Source organism: Anomaloglossus baeobatrachus, chromosome 1, assembly GCF_048569485.1.
Source record: "Anomaloglossus baeobatrachus isolate aAnoBae1 chromosome 1, aAnoBae1.hap1, whole genome shotgun sequence".
Lineage (NCBI taxonomy): Eukaryota > Metazoa > Chordata > Amphibia > Anura > Aromobatidae > Anomaloglossus > Anomaloglossus baeobatrachus.
The window spans coordinates 603,626,344-603,651,721 of record NC_134353.1 but is presented as its reverse complement, the minus strand read 5'-3'; the positions used below and the strand labels follow the sequence as shown (position 1 = coordinate 603,651,721).

The following is a 25,378-nucleotide window of genomic DNA, read 5'->3' as shown; positions in this document are numbered from 1 at the left end:
ACGTTTTTTCGTGCGGCAAAAAAAACCGCATCGCGCCGCATTCGGCCGATGCGGCACATTTTTCAATACATGCCTATGGTGGCCGGATGCGGCGCGATGCGGCAATAACCGCATCCGGCCGCCGCATGCGGTTTTTGCCACTGCGCATGCTCAGTAGCATGCCGCAAGCGGCAAAAACCGGACTGGCCGCAAAGGAAAAACCTATGCAAAGGATGCGGTGTTTTCACCGCATCCGTTGCATAGCTTGCACAGCCGGATTGAGCCGCAGAGCTCAAGCCGGATGTGTGAAAGTAGCCTAAAGGGTGCTTAGCCTTGTATTTAGCCATAAAATAAATAAATAATTAAAAAAAAATGACGTGAGGTCCCCCCATTTTTTGTAGCCAGCTAGGGTAAAGCAGACGGCTGCAGCCTGCAGACCACCGCTGGCAGCTTCACCTTGGCTGATAATCCAAAACAGTGGGCACCCCACGCTGTTATTTTAAATTATATAAATAATTTAAAACAAAAAACGTGGGGTCCCCCCCATATTGGATCACCAGCCAAGGTAAAGCGGACAGCTGGGGTCTGATATTCTCAGACTAGGGAGGTCCACTGTTATTGGACACTCCCCAGCCTAAAAATAGCAGGCCGCAGCCGCCCCAGAAGTGGCGCATCCATTAGACGTGCCAATCCTGGCGCTTTGCCCCAGCTCATCCCGCGCCCTGGTGCGTTGGCAAACGGGGTAATATATGGGGTTGATGCCAGATGTGTAATGTCACCTGGCATCAAGCCCTGGGGTTGGTGAGGTCAGGCGTCTATCAGATACCCGACATCACCAACCCAGTCAGTAATAATTAAAAAATAGACAACAAAAAAAGTTTTATTTGAAAAAACACTCCCCAAAACATTCCCTCTTTAACCAATTTATTGAAAAGAGCACAATCAATTCCACGTCCGGCGTAATCCAATAAGGGGGGGGGGGGGGCACGGCGATCCATACCATAGTCGCTGTCCCAGTCAATGAAAAACAGAATGTTCCCCATTGGCTGGGAGAGCAATGCAGTGACCTGAGCTAACATCAATAGGTCAGCTCAGGTCACTGCAGGGGATGACGAGCGCTGCCATCAGGAGCATAGATGAGATCATTACCTTCTGTGATCATCTCCTGTACTGCTGACGTCAGCGCTGTCACTGACTTATCGCGAGAGCCCGTGACGTCACCGCTAGTGACAGTCTCGGGCCGCTCGCGAGTCGGCCCTAGACAGCAGTGACAGCGCTGACGTCAGGAGGCAGGAGATCGTCACAGCAGGTAATGATCTCACCTCCTGACAGCAGCGATCGTCATCCCCGCGGCTCCCAACACTGCAGGATGTCCGTGTCTGCCTGCGCTGCCGCGTGACAGGCTGCTGACACTGCGGGCAGACACTGACACCCTGCAGTGCAGGCAGCCGCGAGGCCGGAGCAGGACACACACTGCACAGACACCTGGAGGTCGCACGGAAGTGCTTCTGTGCGGCGTCCAGGGAGTGCGACGTGTGTTTCCTCTGCTCCTCTTCCTGGCATAATGACATCGCTTCCTGCAAAACCGCAGGCAGCGATGGGCATTACCGCAGGTAAATCGCGGCTATTCCGGTGGTATACCGCACATCATTGCTACCTGCGGAATACCCCCGGAATACCGCAGGTACCTGCGGAAATTAATGGACATGCACATTTTCTCAAGAAAGTTTCTCGAGAAAATTTTCTCAAGAAATTTTCTTGAGAAAAATCCGCACAGTGCGCACAGCTATTTTTTTTTCTCATTGAATTTCATGGGAAATGTCTGCACAAAGATTGCAGACATTTCTCAAGAAATTTCCGGGGCAAATCCGCGGGTAAATCCGCGGGAAAAACGGTCTAGTGCGCACATAGCCTTAAGGTGGTGTTCAGTCTTGTCACAAAAGTCTAGTCGCAGTACGAGACTGCTAAATTGTGAGTTCTCATCATGTAGCGTGTACTGTGAGGATTCTTTGGTGCCGCCAGAGATAGAGTAGTGCTGTGACCACAAGTATGCGATGTGTAGCCCCAGCCACGTTTTGATTAGATGTGTGCACCCTTGCTTCATTTATTTGTTGAGTAAGGCCGGCAAGTCTAGTCTGACTGTGGCCGGGAGTATCCATATCGCATACTTGCAATAATTTAACCACCCTGTCTCTCCGGCGGCGTAGAAACCTCACAGCATGTGTCGTGTGGCTTCACAAGTTTACAGTCAGTGACTGGAGACTTTCATGAAAAGCCTGGACTACTCCTTTTTAAGGTGACAGATTTGAAGACATTTTGGGGCTCTGCTTAGAAGGATTAGGCCATGTGTCCACGGGACAACGTACCAGCGGATATCTCCACAGGTTTCCTGCAGCTGCTCTCCGGAATCCGCAGCTATCCATTGCTGCGGGTTTCGAGCATTTTTGTTGCGGTAAACGTGCGAGACAAGTGCGGCAATACCTGCGGAATTCCCGCCCTGTATCTCCATAGTGGAGGAGCGGGAATTCCGCAGATATTTCCGCATGAATAATTGACATGCAGTTACGTGCGGCTTTGGGACATCCGCAGCATATTCCGCTGCCGCACATATCGCACCATTGATACAGCACTCCCCATGTCCCATAAGGTAACATGGGGAGTGTCTGTACTTGGCTAAACCTGCAGATTTATCTGGAAAATCCAGATACATTCGCAGGTTTACCATGGCAAAATCCACAGGTACGTTGTCCCATGGGCACAGGGCCTTATGGTGTCTCCGGCGCTGAGGGGTTAACTGCCTCTTTGAGTAATTGTGAATATGTTGGTAACTCGGGGCAGCAGTGCATCCGCGGCACAGTATTGATGTATTTGAGGGGCTGTCAAGTTCCTACATTGTTTTGGCTGGGTAGTGATGGCTGTCAGCTCCTTTTTGGCTGTGTAATGATGGTTGTCAGATCCTCTTTAAACTTTGTATTTTATGAGTGTGTGAGATCTAAATGCAAAGCCGTGGAAAAATCCACCCCACAGAACATGGCGTTTGGCGCTGGTTTCTGCATTAAGTGATGGCAAATTCATGAGGCCTGCGTTTTCCCGAGCTTAGTAGGCCAATTGTAAGCGTATTGGATGCAGAGTGACTTTCGTGCCAGATAGTCCTTAATTTGTCAAGCTCTGTGAAAAGACCACATTGAGGAAATTATATGCAGGCTTAGAAATGAGTTTTAAACAATCTCCTCTATGCCGCTGTAAGTAGAAAAAAAGAGAAATGTGTAACACTTTCTACAGATCTGAGTTTTCTTCTTGGCAGTAGAATTAAAGGTCAACATTTCTTCCTCACAAGTTAATGCTGTCAACATTGTGTGGATTTATGAAAATTGGCTGAAGGCGCGGGTATTAGATGCCCAGTATCCCAGCTGCTGTTGTGATAAATTGTGTAATATGGCTTGGATTAAAAATAATACTCATTTAATTTGTTTAATGATACTAGCATGAAAAAGCCAGCACGCCTGTCCTGAAATCCAGCACGCCAACTCCTCGTAGCGATGTACCGACTCCCGGCACAAGTGCTACATCAGGTCTTCGTCCGGGACTTGGCAAGCCTCCCTCCATGGACCCTCTGGTTAACCAAGCTGGTGAGAATTCCCTTTTTCTTCTCTGCTGTTTACATTGCATATGTTACGTACATAATACCCTATGAATCTTAAATCTGTTTTCCTCCCCTTTCCTCCCATCAAAGCGGGCTGATGAATAGCAGATGTTTGCACTCCATTTTCAGCAGCTGCACCACTTTCCGTCAGACTGTTTACACTTGGCTTTATTTTAATTCCAAATACTCCAATTTTCAGAAAGGCAGGCGGGAGATATCCATCTACGTATTCTCAGTGTAATGCTGTTCTCAAACCCATAATTCCCAGTTCCAGTTGGTTAATATTTGCTATATGCATACAGCAAATGAACGCAGCAATGTTTACTTTCGCAGGCAAGTCCTTTCATGTAAATCCTTGAAGAAATCTATTTTCCTTTTGTGAAGCGACTATTAAAATTCAGGAGCCTGGCCTAGAATAAGATTAATTCCAGATCTCTCAGCCTTTATCTTTCAGTTTTGGCACAGGCAAATCTATTGTAAACAGAGATCAGGCAATGTAAAAGAGGGGTGAAATTCCATTACAGTAAAAAGCAAGTCTGCAAAGGAGATGACAATAAAGCCAGAAACGTTCTGCAGGAAATGGTACCATACTGGGATTGTGTGCCCCGATCCCTTTTTAGGTGACCTATTCTAATGCATTATGACCTGTAATGAGCACTTCTTCTTCTTTCATTTCAGCTGCTGCCGGCTTGAGGACGCCATTAGCAGTTCCAGGTCCTTATGCTGCCCCATTTGGGATGGTACCTCATGCAGGAATGAATGGTGAACTTACCAGTCCAGGAGCTGCATACGCAAGTTTACACAATATGTCTCCGCAGATGAGCGCAGCAGCTGCAGCGGCCGCCGTAGTAGCCTATGGCAGGTCACCGATGGTGAGGGCAAGATTTTGCTTTATAATAAAAAGAAAACTGGCATTCTTTCCTCAACTGCAAGCAAATTAGTTTTGTGATGCATCCTCAACTGTGTTGTTGTATGCCATGTTTAGCTTTTTGATATGTATTTTGCACCATAAATGCTTAAGGATCTAAATGAACCCAGCTTATCTGTTTTCAGCAGGCTTATATCTCTAGGCTTTGTAATGGCTTCCTTTTAGTGGTTACCACTAGTGATAAGTGAGCACTACCATGCTTGGGTACGCGTAATGAGCAATCTGATGATCAGACGAGCTTGACTCGTGTAATGAAGTCAATAGGGAACTCAAAGATTTTTCCAGATGATCCTGCAGAAAGATCCTGCTTTCCCATTGACTTCCATTATACTCCATACATGAGTAGAGTCCGTCCAAGCTCTTAACGAGTACCATGCATGGAAGTGCTCACTCATTGGTAGTTATTGTCCAAAAAGCGAAATATTCACTGTACTTTTTTTATTTTCTACAGGTTGGCTTTGAAACTCCTCCTCATATGCGAGTGCCAGGACTGCCTCCAAATCTAGCTGGAATCCCTGGAGGAAAGCCGTATGTACACATTTATTCACCTTCCTATACCTTGCCAAGTAGTTCTTTCAATGTACTGTCCATTCAGGTTGATCACAGCTTGGTCTTGATGGCAGCTGCTAATAGAGCAGGAGATGCTGGGCAGATTAATGTAGTTTGGTGGCAAAACGTTCTGGTACTTGTAACAAATATAAATCCCTTCTCCTTTATGGCTCCACAGTCCTGCTTGTGGTCCATATGACTGATTGTCAGCCATCACCACCTGTACAACTTATAGACTAGAGTTGAGCGAATTTTGAAATATTCGTATTTGTGATACTCGTAACGAGTACTTTGTAATACTCGCGTATTCGTTCCGAATAGCGAGTTCAATGCAAGACAATGGGAAATGCGAGTAATTTTCTGCTGATTGAGAGTCATTTTCTGCTGGAGCCCAGCAGAAAATTACTCACATATCCCATTGACTTGCATTGTACTCGCTATTTGTAACGAATACGCGAGTATTACAAAGTACTCATTACAAGTATCGCGAATACGAATATTTCGAAACTTGCTCAACTCTATTATAGACATGTAGCCGCCACGCTAAGATCTTATCAGAGTGACCCGCTCCACCAGTTTGGAGTAATGTCTGTGTGGGATTACAGGTAATACTTGGGTTTACCTACCATACTGTGTGCACACAGGTCAAATATACAGCACGGTTTCCATCTGGATTCTCAGGATGTTAAACACACTGCGTTTTCCAGTAGTAGCGTTGACTGAGGCTTTAAAAAATCCCATCTATACAGTGTGTAGAAAATCTGCAGGATTGCCTGTCTCTTGGATTTGATGTCTGCAGGATATCCATTTATACTGTAGACTTAACCCTTTGCAATGTATAAAGGATGTGGGGAAGATTCCCACTATTTCTTCAATGAAATCTAAAATAATTACCATTGTGAATTATCTGGCACATAACCTTATGGTGTAATGTGGAACGTCACTGGCGCGACAACTGATAGGCTGCAGCAGTCATGTACAACATGACGTCATCATGGATGGAGCCTTCTACTGACCTTGCTTGACTCTGTGGCATTGGTTGTCTGATTCTGCCTTGCAATTCTTTTGATTTGACACATTCCTCCCAGATTTTTTTGGAAAGAACACTTAATGAAATCTTAAACCATCGTGTTTGATCAATATTTAAAATGTTAAAATACATCTATTCGCTTATTACACAAGATGCACCCTTCTGCTTTAATGTATAGCTGTATGATGAGTGACACCCCAGTAGAGCGGGAAAACACTGTGGATATCCTGCTAGGACGGGGGCTTGGAGTGTCACAGGTCAAAAGTACAATAAGTGGAAGCCCAGATGTCCTTACGCTGACTGTATATTAAGTGAGACTATAGTCCTATGTTTATGGGTTTCAACGTCTAATTGTTTTCCAAGCTTCAGGCCAAAGCGGAAACCATATTTAATCAATGTTAAGTGTTTTCCTGCTTGCTGCATAACGTCTGTGTCCTCATGCAATTATTACAGATCACATTGTAGTGCTGCAACCTAGGTGTTCTTTGCATCCATTGTTTAATGTATTTTTGTCCCTCAGGGCTTATTCATTTCACGTTACTGCAGACGGCCAGATGCAGCCGGTCCCATTCCCTCCTGATGCTCTGATTGGCCCAGGAATCCCTCGGCACGCGCGGCAGATAAACACACTAAATCACGGGGAAGTGGTTTGTGCAGTTACCATCAGCAACCCCACCAGACACGTGTACACCGGTGGAAAGGGATGTGTCAAGGTCTGGGACATTAGCCAACCTGGCAACAAAAGCCCCGTCTCTCAGCTGGACTGCTTGGTAAGTGGAGCAGGAACTTGTGTTCTAGGTAATTTCTCCTTGGAGAACGGACAAGGAAATGGTTTTCTGGTCTATCGCTTGTGTTGTCTTTAAAGCCTTGAATACTGCCAAACAAATTCTCGAGGTTTTCTAATGAGTACAGTTATTTTGGCACAGGCCAATTTTTTTATTTTTCCTCTAGTGATGTGTATTTTAGAAGTGAATATTGCTTTTGACAAAACTTCCTCTTAAAATGACCAAAGTATAATATTCCTAGCGGTTCATCTCTTTACACACTGGCATGAGGATTCGGGCCGCTTCCGATCTCAGATCCTTCTTGCTCAGCTCCATCTAAGTAGTACTTCATTGTATGCTAGTTGGAAGAATTGATTCTCAGGCAGTGTGGCCCGCGCCTCTGTCATCTCCGCTGTGCGTGTTTACTTTGCTTGTTTGCCAACTAGGTGGTTGGAAATTGTTCGAAGACGGTTATGAAAAATAATCTTCGGACTTGGCGTTGCTATGATGAGTGCACGTACAGACTGCCTTTGTCATTTGTTTAATGGAATGTACCTGTGCAAATAATCCGGCACTATTTATATTATTAGACTAGGTATTTAACCTGATTTGTAATAGCAGGAATAGTGGCCCATGCTGTAATGTTCATGGGTGGTTTTTATTTTTCCAGAATTTGACAAGTCCAGTCTTTTTGCATGCGGTCATTTATAAATCAAACATCCAACTGATGGTATTTGCAGAATGCATAGTTAAGATGAAAAAAAAATCATCATTTTTGGATTATTTTTTTTTCTGTTTCCTATAGAATCGAGATAACTATATCAGGTCATGTAAATTACTCCCTGATGGATGCACTCTGATTGTCGGAGGGGAAGCCAGCACGTTATCCATATGGGACCTGGCAGCTCCTACCCCACGTATAAAAGCAGAGCTGACGTCATCCGCTCCTGCCTGCTATGCGCTGGCCATCAGCCCCGATTCCAAAGTCTGCTTCTCCTGCTGTAGCGATGGCAACATTGCCGTGTGGGACTTACACAATCAGACCCTTGTGAGGTAAGTTGTACAATCTCCTATTAATATTGCAAGTGAGTTCTACTTCTAATGGGGATAAAATATAGTCCTAATATTGTTTCTTCCTGTATTTAGATTTAAAGGGGTCGTCCACTACATTAACATTGACCTCCCCGTAGAATAGTTCATCAATGTCTAATTGATGGTTGTACAGCATCCCCACTGATTGGCTGCTCCTGCTACCATTTAGAAATATTCAGTTGCAAAGCTGCACAGCTCCATTGATTAATAGTGACTGCCACCAGGCACTACACGTTCGCCCCCTATTGATCTATAAAAGGCATAAAGCTGAAGATGACACATTTCCTTTAGGGGAAAACGTTTCTCCTTGCGGAGACTGACAAACCAATCTGGCGGTCAGTGGTGAGGCGTCTTATAGCTGCAATGATCCTTTGGGAAATATTCAAATTGTCACCTTCTTCCCTGAAGAGACAAACTAGTGACATTGAAAAGTAGCAATCCTAAAAGTCAAAAGTGGTCCTTTAACAAGCCTTTTCTTATGACCTAGGATTTTTGCCAGATCAGAACCTCAATTTGCAGACACCTGGTTTTGGTATGATTGTCCCTCGTCAGTGCAAAGTATGAGATCTGATCTGGCTGAATGAGAGGTTCTACTGGAGTCTAAGGGGTAAACTTTTCTCCTTGCGGAGACTGACAAACCAATTTGCCTGTCAGTGGTGAGGATTCTTATAGCTGCAATGTTCCCTCTGGGAACTATTCAAATTGTCTCTTCAGGGAAGGATAATAATAATAAAATTTTATTTCTATAGCGCCAACATATTCCGCAGCACTTTACAATTCAGAGGGAACATGTACAGACAATGAGACAATACAGAATAAAAAAAAAATTCAGATACCAAGAGGAATGAGGGTCCTGCTTGTAAGCTTACAGTCTATGGGGAAATAGGGGAGGCCCAAAAGGTGAATGTGGGAGAAAAGCTTGTCATATATATGGTCCCGGTATATAGATAGATATCTATCGTATGTATGTATGTGTAATATGTGTGTGTGTGTGTGTGTGTGTATATATATATATATATATATATATATATATATATATATATATATATATATATATATATATATATATATATATATATATATATATATATATATATATATATATATATATATATATATATATATATATATATAATACACACGCACGCGCGCACGTTAGACTTACTGAAAGCAAATCTTTAGATCTTGAAGACCCCAGGAGACGAGATATTGGCTGACGTTATGAGTGTAATATGCCCACTTTCCTCATTCTTCGTGGCGGTTGACATTAATATAAGAGCCTCATTTGCTCCACTTCCCATGTGTTTTTTTGTTGTTATGCTGGGGGTCGCTTTCCTTGTTAATACTTAGTATAATATTTCCTTGCTGCATAGTGATGTCGTGGTTATCATACTTTAGCCAGAGAAGTAGACTCCCTTCTAGCCTTCTCTTTAAATAATGACATCTCTGTTGATGGCTTTCCTGGAGGGTAATGTCATTTTATTATAGAGAAATGCTGACACAAAGTTCTTGGGATCTGACCTTTTGTATTTTATGTTCCATGACCCTGGCAGTTGGAATATCTTAATACCAGCAGCGAATGCCAAAAGGGTTAAACAAGGCTTAGCAGGGATTTTTATTTAATTGCTCTTAGAGCTAGGTTGTATGTAGCTCACATCTTTTTGAATCCTATTAGGTTGGCAAACCTGCTTGTATAGGAGGCCAGCAAACTATTCTGTCTGGAATAAATCCATGAGGCTTTACAGGCTGTTTGGCAGGCACATGACAGATTTGGGACTCTGATAATTCTCCTCTCAACCTTCAGATGTAATTTTAAGCAAGCACGGCCAGTGTCCTCTTTCCCTTATCCACGACCCCCCCCCCCCCCCCTCTCGTCAAAATGCTTTGGTTCTGTTAAACACATTTACATGTCTTACATGATGAAAAGTGTGAGCTATAAAATACTTGGATAATATGCTTTACCCCTATTGGTGTTGGAAGGAGCTGTTCATCTTGCACATTCACAGAATATATCATAAACCAACGGTAGAGAGCTCTTTTTCTGTCAAGGGGTCATTGGGATATCTTAGAACATCAGTCGCAAGCTTTAAAAAAAAGTATCAACTTCAAATTTATCCTTTGCTCAAACAATTAACTCACGCCAAATGTGGGGGCTGGAGCTGCTTCCTTTTTCTGTGGCTGAGATTTTAGGTGATGATGATTTTGCAACTGCTTTTCCAGGTTTGCATCCGTATGAAGTGTAGTAAAGTCTTTTTGATACGTTTTTTTTAAAAAAAAAAAAAACTCTTAGCACTAAGTTTTAATACACAAAAGTGAATTACACTGCTGGCATCCTCGCAGCAAGAAATTCATCACTGCTCATGTGAAGCTTCTAGAACTCAAGCAGTGGGAGGTCTGCTGTATACATTAGATGGGGGACACGGAGACTGCTGGATATATACATTGTAGGAGACACAGACTGCTGGATACACATCGTAGGAGACACTGAGACTGCTGCATATACATCATCGTAGGAGACACTGAGACTGCTGGATATACATCCTCGTAGGAGACACTGAGACTGCTGAATATACATCATCGTAGGAGACACGGAGACTGTCTTCATCAGTGGGACAAAGGCAGAAGGCACACAAACTGTCTTGACACTGTCATGTAATCCTTCATTGCATGCACCTAGTGAATGCATTGTGTGTGTATTCCAGTATAAAGAATTAAAGGGCTGGCTGCCCGCAAAACTGTACCTCCTTTTTGAGAACTTCGGTCCCTGGGAATCTGCCCCAGGGGCAGGGGAAAAGGCCAGGAGTTCCCCACCCTAGTCATAAAAAAAATTTGGCCCACCACTCCTATTCAGAACTGTGAGCCATTGAGCACCATGGTGGGCAGGTGACTACACACGTGCTAGTCTTCATTTTATTTGTATGGAAGTAACGATAATTAAAGAGTACATTTACTGTAGAAGTGCCAGAAGTGTACAATATGGGAATACACCTTTAATTAGAACTGTCACTTTGCTTAACAGAAATTTAATTTTATGTACAGTTTTATGCATAAGCTGCCCCTTTTCCTCCCAAAATGTTGGGCAAAAAGTTTCAAGAATTTCAGATTGGCTTGTCTAAAAATGTTACCGGAAATTATCAAACGTGGAACCAGTTGATGCCTTTCTGTCAGGCATTAAGATTGCACAACCGGCTTTTGAACTTGCTAGAATAATGCTAGCAGCTTGAACCTGTGGTTCCAGTTTAGATTTGTTAACATGGGAGGAGTAGTGTTCCATTTCACTGGATTTACAAGAGAAGACACATGTAGGGAGGGGAAGTCCAAAGCTAACAATGTAGTAATGTTTACCTTTACTACTGGCAGGAAATCATTATTCAATCTGGTTTGTCTTATCAGGCAATTCCAGGGCCACACAGATGGAGCCAGCTGTATTGACATTTCTAATGATGGTACCAAGCTCTGGACTGGAGGTTTGGACAACACCGTACGGTCCTGGGATCTACGTGAAGGCCGACAGCTCCAGCAACACGACTTCACTTCACAGGTAACTGATTTATACTTGGAGATAGCTTTTGTTTCGCCCTCTCTTTCTTGTGTTCCAGCCACACAAGCTTCCGCTTTATGTGGCCTACAAACCAAGCTTTGAGCACTGGCTCAAGTTTCTTTCATTAATTGTAGTTTAATTGTTGGATTAATTGACTTTACATGTTGACATCTCCAGTCTGTTTCCATAGCCAGAGCAACCCTTGTTTGCTTTAGGTTCTGTTTTTTGACATGTTTTTGATTTACTACATTGTCCCTTCCCATCTGTTGTGGAAAGTTTTATATAAAATGTTACACTTCAACTAAAAGGGCTATTAAGTCTATCTGCAAAATTATTAAATGGATTTGAGACTTCTCAACTCAGGTCTAGTACCTGGAACCTTTATGGATTTAAATGGAACCCGTCAGGCAATTCATGCTGCACAAACAGCAGGAATTTCAGACAGGTATTGGAGCGTTTCAGAGAAAACGTACTTTAAAGGTCTGGCCGGAGACCTTAGGAATACACACAACTAATCTGTCATTGACCCTGGCTGTCTCTTCCCAGCGCTGGAAGTGATTGTCAGGTCTCTTTCAATGTGCAAGGAGAGGCTAGTCAGTCACCTGCAGCAATCCTGGCGAGAGCCATTTCCAAAGAACAATCTGGTTCGGCAGTGCCACGTTCGGAACTTTAAATCAATATTTTCCCTGACGCACCAGAGCAATTCACAGGAAGATATATCTTGCTGTAATCATGCAGCCAGGCTTCAATTTGTGCTGCCTAGGGTTTGGGCAGCATGAATCGCCTGACAGGTTCTCCTTAAGACTAGTCTTGAGATACTGCAGGCCATTGTAGCATGAATAAAATGTGACTTGGAGAAGTTGTCATGTTGGAAAACTACTCCTGGGACACTGACAAAATAACTATACCATTTGTTTCCACGACCATATAAATGCAATGCTGAGCTGTTGTTGTACCTGGAAATAAGACTAGATGAGACCAGCTACTATACATTGCCACGCCTCACCTTAATCTTGGAGTAGGATCAGTGTCCTCGTGAAGGCTTTTTCATGGTGCTGTCCTTGTGGTCTAGTCTCATTCCCAGCCATCATTGCATCAGACAAAAGGTTGACACTTAGCTGAAAAGAATAGATCTCCATTGCTTTTTCACTCTGCACCATGATAATCTATTGAGTGGTGTGAGGTCAATGGAACACCTGTAGCTGGTCATCTGGCTTGAAGCCCAATGTCATGCACACACCATTTGATGGTTTGTGTAAACACTGAGGCCTTATGCTCGGTAATTGATGTCCAATAGCACATACCGTCCAATGTATCAATTCTGGATCCAGTGCTGCACCCCTTTCTCTAGAGAATCTCGATCGTTTGCTTGCTCAAGTGCAATTATTCATCAGACAGCCATTTAACCTTTTTGAAGGCAAGCCAAGGTGTGTGTTTCTGTTTAGAGCTCTGGATATTGAATAACCTGAGATGTTATGAAATTTTCTTCATCGTTCCTTATGGGAGACCCAGACCATGGGGTGTATAGCTTCTGCCTCCGGAGGACACACAAAGTACTACACTTAAAAGTGTAGCTCCTCCCTCCGAGCATATACACCCCCTGGATGACAAATCCAACCAGTTCAATGCTTTGTGTTCAGGAGGTCACACACACACATGCATTCTCATCTGATTTTTGATTTTTGATTTCAAAGATTTGGAAGAAAAGCGGGTCCAATCTGGACTCCCGGCATGTCCCTTCTCACCCCACTGTGTCGGCGGTGCTGTTAAGGTTGATTTTACAAGGCTGGAGCCTTCACATGCCGCGCTCCTTCACCATCCCCTGAGGCTCTGGCTTGAAGTGGGAGCCATCACGGTTCTCACTGCTTTTCAGGAGACCGGTCTCCATCCGCAGCCCTTTCAGGATCCTGCCGGACGGAGCGCTCACCCCTCAGGGACCTGGCCCTGCGTCTCATAAGCTAAGTATTGAGACGTTATTGAGGGGTCCCTTGTACATTTATTGTGGGGAGAGTGTGTTATTTCACTTTGCTGTGATTTCCGGCCGGTTCTCTGGTTTTTTCCTGAGAACCGCGCCGAAGGTGCCTGCTCGTCGGCCGCATGGGAAAATCTAGGCCCCGGCTTCAGATGCGGCCTAGTTTCGTTTTCAGTGCCCCTGCATGTCAGTCATGCAGGGGAACAGTGCGGCGCCGCCCACCGGCCGTTCAGCAGAGGGGAGGACACTCCTCTCTGAGGAGATGTTTCCCTCCCCTGTATTTCTCCTTGGCCCTCCGGTTCCCGCTCTTGGACTAAACCCCGCCCCCCCTCCTCACTCCGGCGCCATTTTATCAGCGTTCACACACTGATCGGCGCTGGCTGCTGCAGCTACTGCATCTGTCTGGGGGTCCAAGCTGTGGAATCTGGAGGGCACACAAAAAGCGGTCTGGTAAGCCACAACCTCTGGTTGTGGGCTTTATTATACACTCTCTGGGGGTCATTCTGAAGGAGTGTATTCTTACTGCAGAGCCTCCACCTCAGCAGCATGTCTCTCACTAGGAGCAAGGCTGCAAGGCTTTACTCTATATGCACTGCATGTCAGCTCATTCTGCCTGAACCGAGCACATATCCACATTGTGATGCCTACTCTAACATGGTGGTGCCTCAGCCTGGAGTCTCCCCAGTGGTCCCTCCGGCTGCTCCGGCCCCGGTGGCTGAACCCCCGGCTTGGGTAGCATCGTTTTCTAAAGCTATCTCCCAGTCCTTTGCCGACTCCATGGGACAGCTGTCCCGGACTCTGCTGACCATGCATCAGCCCCCTTCTCAGGGCGCCTCTGCTGCTCCGACTCGCTCTGCAGAGCTCACAGAGGATTTTTTATCTGTTCCCGGACCCCGTCCTCCTAAACGGAGACGCAGGGACTCTTCTCCTTCCTCGTCCCACGGCTCTGATTCACGAGCTGAATTGCAGGGCGAGGAGGATGCCTTTAATGTGGGCTCGGACGCTACCTCTATGTACCCCATTGATCTATCTGAAGGTGATGCGGATGTTAGTGACTTGATTGCGTCCATTAATTCCGTACTGGACCTCAATCCACCAGTGTCAGAGGACCAAGCCTCTCTGGTAGAAAAACACCAGTTTACCTCGCCTAAGAGAGCAAGGAGTATGTTGTTTTTTTTTTTTTTAACCACTCCAGTTTTCAGGCCACTGTGACCAAGCCCATGGCCTGTCCTGACAAACGCTTCCCAAAGCGTAGTTCTGATGACCGTTTTCCCTTTCCACCAGAAGTGGTCAAGGAGTGGGCACATTCACCAAAGGTAGATCCTCCGGTGTCTAGGATCTCAGCCCGGACAGTTGTATCTGTGGCCGATGGCACCTCACTTGGGGATCCCACTGACCGCCAGGTTGACCTTCTGGCCAAATCTGTACATGAGGCGGCAGGGGCCTCGTTCTCCCCGTCTTTTGCAGCAGTGTGGGCTCTTAAGGCAGTCTCTGCTTCTCTGGCGGAGATACATTCCCTCGCCAGGGATTCTATGCCCGAAATGGTTGCCTTAACTTCCCAGGCTTCGGCTTTTTCATCCTATGCCATGTCTGCCATTCTGGAGGCTTCTCACCGCACGGCGGTGGCTTCCGCTAATTCCCTCGCGATCCGCAGGATCTTGTGGCTTCGAGAGTGGAAAGCAGACGCTTCTTCCAAGAAGTACCTTGCTGGGCTCCCCTTTGCTGGGTCCCGGCTGTTCGGTGAACAACTGGATGAAATTATTAAGGAAGCTACTGGCGGGAAGAGTACTTCCTTGCCACAAACTAAAACCAGGAAACCTGTCCAGGGCAGGAACCAGTCGAGGTTTCGTTCCTTTCGTTCCTCTAACTGGTCCTCCTCTAAGCCCTCAGCCTCATCCACTAACTCAGCCAAGGATCGAAAACCCAGCTGGCGCACGAAGCCGCGTCCTCAGAAGAACGGAGGAGTCGCTGCCACTAAGGCAGCCTCCTCTTGACTATCTGGCTGCGCCAGCAACGTCCTTGGTCGGTGGCAGGCTCTCCCACTTTGGCGACGTGTGGTTTCAACACGTCTCCGATCAGTGGGTGCAGGATATCCTCTCCACGGCTACAGGATAGAATTTTCTTCCAGCCCGCCAAACAGATTTTTTCTGTCCACTCCCCCCTGTTCCAAAGCCGCCGCCTTCTCTCAGGCCGTGGCATCCTTGCAGGCCAACGGAGTAATTGTACCGGTTCCCGCCCGGGAACGGTTCAGAGGTTTCTACTCAAACCTCTTCCTAGTCCCCAAGAAGGACGGTTCCTTCCGGCCCATCCTGGATCTCAAGCTTCTCAACAAGCATGTTCAGGTGCGGCACTTTCGCATGGAATCCCTGCGATCGGTCATTGCCTCAATGACCCAACGAGATTTTCTAGCATCCATCGACATCAGAGATGCCTATCTGCATGTGCCAATTGCAGTTTCACACCAGCGTTGGCTACGTTTTGCAATCGGAGAGGAACATTTCCAATTCGTGGCTCTCCCCTTCGGGTTAGCACGGCCCCTCGTGTACTCACCAAGGTCATGGCAGCAGTGGTTGTGGTTCTGCACCTCCAGGGGTTGGCAGTGATTCCTTACCTGGACGACCTAGTCAAGGCTTCATCCAGTGCAGACTGTCAGCGAAGTGTCTCACTCACTCTCGCCACGCTTGTTCAATTCGGGTGGCTTGTCAATCTGCCCAAGTCCACTCTGTCCCCGACCCAGAAACTTACGTACCTGGGGATGCAATTCGAGACTCTGCCAGCACTTGTGAAGCTGCCCTTAGTCAAACAGCAGTCCCTTCATCTGGCGGTGCGTTCTCTGTTGAAGCCCCGCCGTCATTCCATCAGGCACCTCATGCAGGTGCTGGGTCAGATGGTGGCGTCAATGGAAGCGGTTCCCTTTGCCCAGTTCCATCTGCGTCCTCTGCAGCTGGACATTCTCTGCTTTTGGGACAAGCGGACCTCTTCCTTGCACAGGCTAGTGGCTCTGTCGCCACAGACCAGGAGCTCTCTTCAGTGGTGGCTTCGGCCCCCTCTCTCTGTCTCAGGGACGCTCCTTCCTGACTCCGTCCTGGGTGATCCTCACCACGGATGCCAGTCTCTCCGGCTGGGGAGCAGTATTTCTCCACCACCGAGCACAGGGCACTTGGACTCCGTCCGAATCAGCTCTCTCGATCAATGTGCTGGAAATCAGAGCTGTGCTCCTAGCTCTCGTAGCCTTTCACCACCTGTTGGCGGGCAAGCACATTCGAGTCCAGTCGGACAACGCGACAGCAGTTGCCTACATCAATCACCAGGGCGGGACTCGCAGCCGCCTAGCAATGTTGGAAGTTCAACGTATCCTTCAGTGGACGGAGGACTCAAAGTCCACCATATCCGCAGTCCACATCCCAGGCGTAGAAAACTGGAAGGCAGATTATCTCAGCCGTCAAACCGTGGACAGCGGCGAGTGGGCCCTGCATCCGGCAGTGTTCCGGTCAATCTGCCGCAAGTGGGGCACTCCGGAAGTGGATCTAATGGCATACCGGCACAACAACAAGGTCCCGGTTTACGTGGCTCGCTCCCACGATCCTCAGGCCTTGGCAGCGGACACGCTGGTTCAGGATTGGTCCCAGTTCCGTCTGGCCTACGTGTTTCCCCCTCTAGCTCTCTTGCCCAGAGTCCTGCGCAAGATCAGAATGGAGGGCCGTCGGGTCATAATCATTGCTCCAGACTGGCCCAGGCGAGCTTGGTACCCAGACCTGCTCCGTCTGTCCGTAGAGGTGCCGTGGCATCTCCCGGACCGCCTAGACCTTCTCTCTCAAGGTCCGTTTTTCCGCCAGAATTCTGCGGCTCTCAGATTGACGGCGTGGCTCTTGAGTCCTGGATCCTGACGGCTTCTGGCATTCCTTCCGAGGTCATCTCCACTATGACTCGGGCTCGGAAGTCTTCCTCGGCCAGGATTTACCACAGGACTTGGAGAATTTTCCTGTCCTGGTGTCGCTCTTCCGGCCATGCTCCTTGGCTGTTTTCTTTGCCGACCATCCTGTCCTTTCTACAGTCCAGTCTGCAGCTAGGACTATCCCTCAATTCCCTCAAGGGACAGGTCTCGGCTCTGTCAGTGTTGTTCCAGCGGCGTATCGCCCGACTGGCCCAGGTGCGCACCTTCATGCAGGGCGCATCTCACATCATTCCTCCTTACCGGCGGCCTTTGGATCCCTGGGACCTTAATCTGGTCCTCACGGCCTTACAGAAACCCCCCTTTGAGCCTCTTAGGGAGGTTCCTTTGTTTCGACTTTCACAGAAAGTGGTCTTTCTGGTGGCCATAACTTCTCTCAGGAGAGTTTCTGATTTGGCTGCGCTCTCTTCGGAGTCACCCTTTTTGGTTTTTCACCAAGACAAGGTGGTTCTCCGTCCGACTCCGGACTTTCTCCCTAAGGTGGTGTCTCCTTTCCACCTTAACCAGGACATTTCATTGCCTTCCCTTTGTCCGGCCCCTGTGCATCGCTTTGAGAAAGCGTTGCATACTTTGGATTTGGTGCGGCTGCTCCGGATCTGTGTCACGCACCGCCGCTCTTAGGCGGTACACCTCTCTTTTTGTGCTAACCACGGGTCAGCGCAAGGGTCTCTCGGCTTCTAAACCGACCCTAGCTCGTTGGATTAGGTCGGCCATATCCGATGCCTACCAATGTTCTCAGGTGCCTCCACCGCCGGGGATTAAGGCGCACTCGACCAGAGCTGTCGGTGCCTCTTGGGCTTTCAGGCACCAGGCTACAGCTCAGCAGGTCTGTCAAGCTGCCACTTGGTCTAGTCTGCACACCTTTTCGAAGCACTACCAAGTGCATGCTCATGCTTCGGCAGATGCGAGCTTGGGCAGACGCATCCTTCAGGCGGCTGTCGCCCATTTGTGAAGTTAGGTTTTGCCTACTTCTCAGTTTCTGTTTATTTCCCACCCATGGACTGCTTTGAGACGTCCCATGGTCTGGGTCTCCCATAAGGAACAATGAAGAAAAAGAGAATTTTGTTTACCGTAAATTCTTTTTCTTATAGTTCCGACATGGGAGACCCAGCACCCTCCCTGTTGCCTGTTGGCAGTTCTTGTTCCGTGTGTTTTCACTGGCTGTTGTTGTAGACAGAGGTTCCGGTTATTCCGGGTTTTACTCTATCTCTACTTGTGGGTGGATGTCCTCCTTCAGCTTTTGCACTAAACTGGTTGGATTTGTCATCCAGGGGGTGTATATGCTCGGAGGGAGGAGCTACACTTTTAAGTGTAGTACTTTGTGTGTCCTCCGGAGGCAGAAGCTATACACCCCATGGTCTGGGTCTCCCATGTCGGAACTATAAGAAAAAGAATTTACGGTAAGTAAACAAAATTCTTTTTTTATGCCAAAAAGTGTAATATGTGGGTTTTTGTTCTAACCAGTTTTCCTAAAAATTAGACCTACCCTGAAAATAAGCCCCAGCATGATTTTAATGGATTTTTGGACTATGCTTGAAATATATGCCCGATTTTAATAAACAAAAAAAGCCCTTGGTTTCGCCTATCTTTTGGAGCAAAGAATAATATATCAGACCCGGTTTTATTTTCAGAAAAACATGGTATTAGAGTAAATGGTAATATCCGCTAAATGCGACAATGCCAAAAGGAGATGAAAGGAGTCCCCCACTTAAAGGACTTGTCACCAGGTCAGAAGTAGCCAGTTTTCACTCTAACGTCCGTATGTATTCCAGATGAGAATTTTTATCTATGAATCCACCACAGTTTGAAATATGGGCCTTTTTCTTTGTAAAGAGCAGAAAAAATATACTAAAGTGGCTTGTTTACACTAAGTAACACCCCCCTCCCAGATAAAGACCATAACTTTGGCAACATGTATAAAGGCTCATATCTCTGGAACCTGTGTAGTGGGAAAAAAAATATTCAGGAGCGGTGAGAATAAAATAAAATCCAAATCTTGCAGCTTCTGATCTGCTGACAGGTCCTCTAACACTTACTATAAAACAGTACTATGGCTAAGAAGTAGGGTTACATCTGATCACCATCTGTAGAGTGGTGTTAGATGAATGCCCTTTATTGTAATACACCACTGATGATCTGTCCTTTTGGAACTTAAGGTAGTGATTTAATATGTTGATTCTTGCATACAGATCTTCTCTCTTGGATACTGCCCAACTGGTGAATGGCTTGCGGTAGGAATGGAGAGCAGTAACGTGGAGGTTCTGCATGTTAATAAGCCTGACAAATATCAGCTGCACCTTCACGAGAGCTGCGTGCTGTCCCTAAAGTTTGCCTATTGTGGTAAGTACATTTCAATATAAATTCTGATCAAATACTTCACTGTGTTGTTGGTTGTTCTCCTTTTTTTTTTTTAAATAAATTCTAGATTAAAAACCAGCCCAATCCTTCAGACAGGTCAGTGAACATCAGTATGTTAAGAAGCAGATGGGATGGGCTTCTGTTTAGTAGCTGATTAAGTTTGGGCATCTTCTTAGCAATATCCCCAGCCAGTAGCAGATGCAACTCTAGCATCTTTAAGGTCCGATGCTGCACATGGAGACATTGCCCCCTTCTGGCTAGTCGCTCTAAACTGTGGCTTTTTATAGCATAGCTGGTTTAGTCAGACCACAGTGAATGTGTGCTGAGAGCCACAACCTCCACCTCCCCCAACTTTAATGTTAGCAAGTTTTTATTAGGGCCTTGGACAATCCTGTGCCAAGCTTGTGTTGGAGACCATCCAGCATTTTTGCTTTCTGTAGTGTGAGGTTGGGTGGCTAACCAATGCACTGTAATACATTTTTAGGAAAGATTTATGCTGTCATGTGCACAGCTGGTCTTTCAAAACTGTGACAGTTTTTTTTCATTTATCAACTGCGGCTATAAAAAATAATAAACATTCCCATATTACTTGATGGGCAATTAAGTATGAAAATTGTGGTAGGAACCCATGTTGGGTGCACACAGGTTCTAATGTGCTCGGTTGCAAAATAGCACTTATTTTGCAGTGTAGAAGTTGCCTAACATTGATTATTAGAGGTCCACTTTACATGCAACGACATCGCTAACGAGATTTCGTTGGGGTCACAGAATTCGTGACGCACATCCGGCCTCGTTAGCGACGTTGTTGTGTGTGAAACACACGAACGACCGTTAACGGTCAAAATTACTTACCTGATCGTTGACGCGTCGTTCCTTTCCCGATTATCGTTGCTGTTGCAGAACGCAGGTTGTTGGTTGTTCCTGCGGCAGCACACAATGCTATGTGAGACACCGCAGGAACGAGGAAGATCACCTTACCTTCGGGTGCCCGCAATGATGCAGGAAGGAGGTGGGCGGGATGTTCGTCCTGCTCATCTCCGCCCCGCCGCTTCTATTGGGCGGCTGCTTAGTGATGCTGCTGTGACGCCGAACAAACCGCCCACTTAGAAAGGAGGCGGTTCGCCGGCCACAGCGACGTCGCTCGGCAGGTAAGTATGTATGACTGGGACTAACGATATTGTGCGCCATGGGCAGCTATTTGCCCGTGACGCACAAACGACAGGGGCGGGTGCGATCGGATGCGACCTCGCTAGCGATGTCGCTGTGTGTAAAGTGGCCTTAACGGTCATGAAAAATCCGGTCTTTTCTGGTAATCATGTGCAGTATTGCCATCGGACTATTAGCCGCAATGCACGCTACCACATATGTAGACCCAAACGTAGATGTGATCTCTATATTAGTTGTTTAATTCCTTGCTACTTGTTAGGGGCATAGGGAAGGCAAGGTTTCTCCAGTTGCTGTATCACGTTAAATTGTGCTGCTTTAATTTTGGATTGAACTGTCCCCTGTATGCTGCTGTGAAAGGGGTCAGAAGAATAAGTAATCAACAGGAAGTGAGTGGCCAACTGCAGTACTTACTACCTGTTGAGTGCTTATATGTCCAAAGGTAAAGCAAGAAGCTGGAGGTGATTGGGTGCAGGGCTGACGTGATGGCATGGCCACACATGAACCCCAGAAACTGTGCTGGCGTGGTAGGGGAGTATAGGCTTTTTTATTTTAATGGGGCTAAACATGGGTAATGAGAAGGGTTTATCCTAGTAGTGGACAACACATTTTTGAGGTCCATTTGAATGGCCCGTTAAAGAGCATCATTCGATTATATACAAGTAGATTGCTGTTTGTCTGCTGGGCCACTTTCATACCCTAACAAACTGTATACGGAAGCTAATTAAGTGGAATCTGTCACCAGGTTTCTGGCACTTAATCTGAGATCCTCTGTACAGAAATAGACCCGGTCACTTCCTGGGCTGCTTGGTGTAGTTTTTAATATGATCTCTTGCTGATCAAACTGATTTTTATTAGACATCTGCTGCCATGTAGTCCTCTATACTTCTATACAGTGCCACTCCCAGTACTGATTGGCAGCTTTGTGTGTACACTATACATGGTTCAGAAAGCTGCCAATCGGTGATATGGACCTGGTTATACAGAGCTCAGCATTCAGAGAACTGCTAGATTTTTAGCAGCTAAAACTGTTATCAACAGATATTCAGGGGTCTTGACCACATTGTGCTGCTCTGATTGGCTTGCAAAACCCCGGTGACCGATTTCCTTTGATATAATTGCACTGTTCCCTGTGCAGCTTCATGTCGGCAGCACATCACCACCTTTTTTCATTGTGTGTATTGTTACTAGCAATGAGCTTTAGCCCAGTATAAATGATCAGATCACTTGAGTAATGAGTGTCATGCTCGTTGTTTGGATTAGCAGCAGCATGTTTACAGTAGACGATAATCGGGGACACACATTTCCTGAGCGTTCATTGACCAATTATTGTCGTGGCTTCATGTTGGCACAACATACAAAATGTTTCCACCCGTCACAGCATTTGCCAGCTGCCTTTGTCATGTGGCTAATGTTGCATTTTCCGTCCTTCAACAGTTTGCTTCCATACGTCTGTCCATTGTATAACATCCTGATGTTCGTACATTGATTGTAGCGAGTCTTCCAGCCTTTCGAGGAACAGAGCCTTGTTCATTGGATTTACTCAGAGGAATTCCCCCTGATCACTACTTTTCACATATTCACATGCACTTGTAAATGATACTTACAGCTCGTATCAATTGTACCTGTTTTGTGCATAAGGTTCTGCTTTAAAAAAAAATGTAAAGGATATCCTTGAGATTCTGCAATAAATGTCAGTGAAGTGATTTTCCATATTTGCAGTGACTTATTTTTATTTTAATACAGGTAAATGGTTTGTGAGTACAGGGAAAGACAACCTTCTTAATGCCTGGAGAACCCCCTATGGAGCCAGTATTTTCCAGGTACGCATTCACATTACTACTAAAACTTTAAGGCTACGTTTGATTTTGCAGATCTTCTGCACCTATTAGTTATATTAGGGTTATTACTTATTTTTTCACTCAGTTTTTGAGTGCGTTATTTTTGCTTGCTTTTTATCACCATATCAATGCTGCAATTTTTTTTTATTTTTTTTTGTATGCTTTTATATAAGCTTTGATTTTTTTTATACTCTCTTGTATTTGGTTTTGACAAACCTTTTGATAGTCCTGTATGAATTACATTAGATTTTCATCAGCTTCCACATCAGACATGCACTATAAAAACGCATGTGTTTTATTAGCTGTGGATTTTCTTCACCTAATACAATTCTATGGTAAAATTCACACAGCATACCTATAAGACCTGTTTCAGACGTCAGTGATTCTGGTACGTATGTGCTAGTTTTTATACGTACCAGAATCACGGACATACGCGCAGACCCATTATAATCAATGGGTTTGCACACCCACAAGTGATTTTTTTTTTTTTTTTTTCTGACAGTGTCTCCATGTGGCATACACACATGTCCGTGATTGCCGCACGGAGACATGTCCGGGTTTTTTTTCTGCAATCCCTGATGTCCCACGGACCACACTTTGGTGTGATCCGTGAAACGCGTACCAGAAAACACAGACATTGAAAATAAAAAGCACTTTTAACTCCCCTTCTCCAGCGCTGCTTCTCTCCGGCCTCTGCTGCCTCTTCTTCAGAATCAACTGCTTATTCTCATGCATATACAGTTATGCACAACACCGTGACCCGGAAGTAGCTGCAGCGGGGGCGGAAACACAGCAGAGTCAGAGAGTTCAGCACAACGGACACCATGAGAGGGGACAGGTGAGTATATGTCCTTGTGCAATCACGGAGCACGGATAACGTATCACGGACTGCACATGGACAACCCACTTGTGCCGTGAATCATGGAACACTGAGGGATAAATGCGTATTTTTTTTTTTTTTTTAACACGTCAGTGAAAAACAGACTTTTTCACTGACTTGTGAAACAGGCCTAAGAGAAATTGCAGATTTAAGAAAACCCCTTGCAGGTCAGTTAAAGTAAATCAAAAGTATCATGAGATTTCTATGAATCCCATCCACTTGTAAGATGAAAATGGTGTCAAAAACTTATTGTGGGAACTTAACCTTTTTAGGGTACGATCCATGTTTGCAGTGCTTTGGATGCAGTGTGTACAGTACAAGCACAGTGGATTTATAGAAAACCCACGCACACTGAGTTTATTTTTTCCGCAGCCTAAACTGACCTGCCATGTAGCTTTCCGAGTCGGAGCATGTCAGTTTATGCTTGTAGAAACACGAGTGTTATCGGCGGGAGAACACCACAAAAGTCTGCTGCACCCAGAATCCTGATCTTGGGCATGAACCGCTGCATTCTCCAATATTTTTCAGTTGTGAATTAATTTACTCTTTACTTTCCACAGTCCAAAGAATCCTCATCTGTGCTGAGCTGTGACATCTCTGTGGATGACAAATACATTGTCACTGGATCAGGGGACAAGAAGGCAACAGTTTATGAAGTTATCTACTGAAAGGGACTACCGCATTTTTCGAAAGACTATTTGGGCCAAAATCTGTTTGTTTGTGTAGAAGTAGGAAGACTGTTTTAACAGAAGAGAAGACTGGGAATTTAACTTGGATTTTAAACTCTACCTGAGCATACAAACAGACTTCTATCCATGCATATTGTGGGTTCAGTAATGGCTTGGAACAAATTGAAGTCAAGAGAAGATGGACATCAAATGTCTTAATGTGTCTGCTGATTTTTATTTTTTTTTTATTTTTTTTTTTTTATTTGTGACGGGCTGAGGCACACGTATCCTGAAGATGGGTGACTTACCAGATTCTTGAAATACAAGCTCCTGTATGTCCTAAATATTGTTGTCCATTTTTTTTTTCCTTTTTTATTGTATTTTTTTGTTGACATTTTTTGTATAAATGTAAATATATTTGTTTTCCTACAGTAAAGGCTTTAGTACCAACAGCATTTTTTTATTGTCAGATATGTAAATTGATACCCATGGTGTATATAGGATTTGTAATTACTCGGTCAGGTTGTCGAGGCCTATTTTACTTTTAGTACACTGTAGTAGGTATATAGTGAAGTTGTAACTTGTTGTATAATGCAGCCACAATGACTTGTCATCTGTGTACTAGGCTGCTAGTTTAATGACCTATATCTCATACCTTTTACTTTCTCAGCCTTCTTGTAACTTGATAACTTCACCTATGATCGGGTCTTTCTTTTACCTGACATTAAGAAAACGCTTTTTTTTTGTTTGCACAAATCTGAGAACCTGAAACGTAGACTGGGTTCAGATCAAAGTATTCAATGGTTCGTATAAAGATTGGTATGACTGGACTAACTGGGGACCTGTAATCCAAAAGTCAATACTTAAATCTAAAAAATAACCTTTAATAAAGCATCTAAAAATTTACAATTCTGTGATATAAAAGTATTTAAGTGTAGAAAGTGCAATCATGGCGCAGATGATTATACACACATGTATATATCAAGATATATGGTGATTAATACACATAAGCTTACC

The 25,378-nt window shown here is 45.4% G+C and overlaps 1 protein-coding gene across 2 annotated transcripts in view; it reads left to right on the top strand.

The window, feature by feature from the left end:
• The window catches only part of TLE1 (TLE family member 1, transcriptional corepressor), a 104,617-nt gene extending 79,804 nt beyond the window's left edge, over window positions 1-24,813 (top strand). For both annotated transcript variants that reach the window (XM_075318273.1, XM_075318282.1), the window contains exons 12-20: window positions 3,464-3,608; window positions 4,301-4,494; window positions 5,002-5,078; window positions 6,650-6,899; window positions 7,699-7,946; window positions 11,379-11,526; window positions 19,640-19,790; window positions 22,719-22,795; window positions 24,254-24,813. In XM_075318273.1, the coding sequence (XP_075174388.1) occupies window positions 3,464-3,608; window positions 4,301-4,494; window positions 5,002-5,078; window positions 6,650-6,899; window positions 7,699-7,946; window positions 11,379-11,526; window positions 19,640-19,790; window positions 22,719-22,795; window positions 24,254-24,361 (1,398 nt within the window). In that variant the 3' untranslated portion in view covers window positions 24,362-24,813. The remainder of the gene's footprint in view (window positions 1-3,463; window positions 3,609-4,300; window positions 4,495-5,001; window positions 5,079-6,649; window positions 6,900-7,698; window positions 7,947-11,378; window positions 11,527-19,639; window positions 19,791-22,718; window positions 22,796-24,253) is intronic.
• Window positions 24,814-25,378: the final 565 nt, after the last annotated feature.